This window comes from Austrofundulus limnaeus, unplaced genomic scaffold (genome assembly GCF_001266775.1).
Source record: "Austrofundulus limnaeus strain Quisiro unplaced genomic scaffold, Austrofundulus_limnaeus-1.0 Scaffold45, whole genome shotgun sequence".
Classification (NCBI taxonomy): Eukaryota; Metazoa; Chordata; class Actinopteri; order Cyprinodontiformes; family Rivulidae; genus Austrofundulus; species Austrofundulus limnaeus.
In genome coordinates, this window is record NW_013952447.1 from 1,905,307 (window position 1) to 1,906,269 (window position 963).

At 46.9% G+C, this 963-nt stretch overlaps 1 protein-coding gene across 2 annotated transcripts in view; it reads right to left on the reverse strand.

Moving 5' to 3' along the window:
- Window positions 1-963, reverse strand: part of adar (adenosine deaminase RNA specific) — a 26,826-nt gene continuing 25,863 nt past the window's right edge. For both annotated transcript variants that reach the window (XM_014007907.1, XM_014007906.1), the window contains exon 16: window positions 1-766. In XM_014007907.1, the coding sequence (XP_013863361.1) occupies window positions 430-766 (337 nt within the window). In that variant the 3' untranslated portion in view covers window positions 1-429. The remainder of the gene's footprint in view (window positions 767-963) is intronic.

Here is a 963-nt window from a genome sequence, read left to right on the forward strand (position 1 = left end):
TATCTGTTCACACAAACCTTTAATCAGAACTCAGAACCGATCCAAATCAGCCTGATCTCCTGGAGCAAAATTCAAATAAAACGTCGTCATAAGAACAGAAAACTTTGGTCTGGTTTGTCATTTTAAACAGTTTCAGAGTGAAAACATTAAAACAGGAACTTGTTTTTAGAGAAATGTGAAACAGTTTTAAGAACAAGAACTAACAGTTAACAGGTGAGCATGAAGCAGGTGAGTTGACATGGAGAGAAAGTGATGTCATGATGTTATTTAACAGGTTTACCTGTGGAGCCTGCAGGTGTGAGCTCCTTCTGTCCCTCTCATGTCTCTGCAGCCTCCGGCCCTCAGACCACACATCTCTGCCCTCTGATTGTTCTTTTCCTTTACAACACGAAGCCCTGCTTTCTGTTTGTCTACCCCCCCAACATGTCATTAATTAAAGAACCCTGCGCTGATCTGCACCTCCTGATTGTACTCCATGGCCTCCTCTCGGTTATCGTATCCCAGAGGGAAGACGGCGTTGGTTCGGTTGCCCTCCGCCGCCTCGAAGCTCTTCTCCTCCATGGGTTTGCTGATCCAGGCGCCGTAGCCGTGGTCGCTGAGCGCTCTGAAGAACTGCTGCCGGGCCAGCTGGAAGGACAGGGCGGACATCTTGGCCTGGGCGTAGGAGGGCAGGCAGAGGAGGTCGGAGCGGCTGCACTTCTGGCACAGAGTGCGGAACAAGCAGAACAGGTTGGACTTGGACACCCGGGACATGGCCTGCTTGTTCCTGCAGGGAAAACATTTCAGGACTCTTCAGTTAAATCAAAACGTAAAAAACACCAGATGAACTGAAACAAACGAAGTACTTCTACAGCACGCACTGCAAAACTGTCCATCTTACCAAGTTTTAAAATCTTATATCAGCCAAAAAGTCTTTTTGATCTTGTTTTCAGACTGATTTACTAAACAAGAACTGATTGTGTA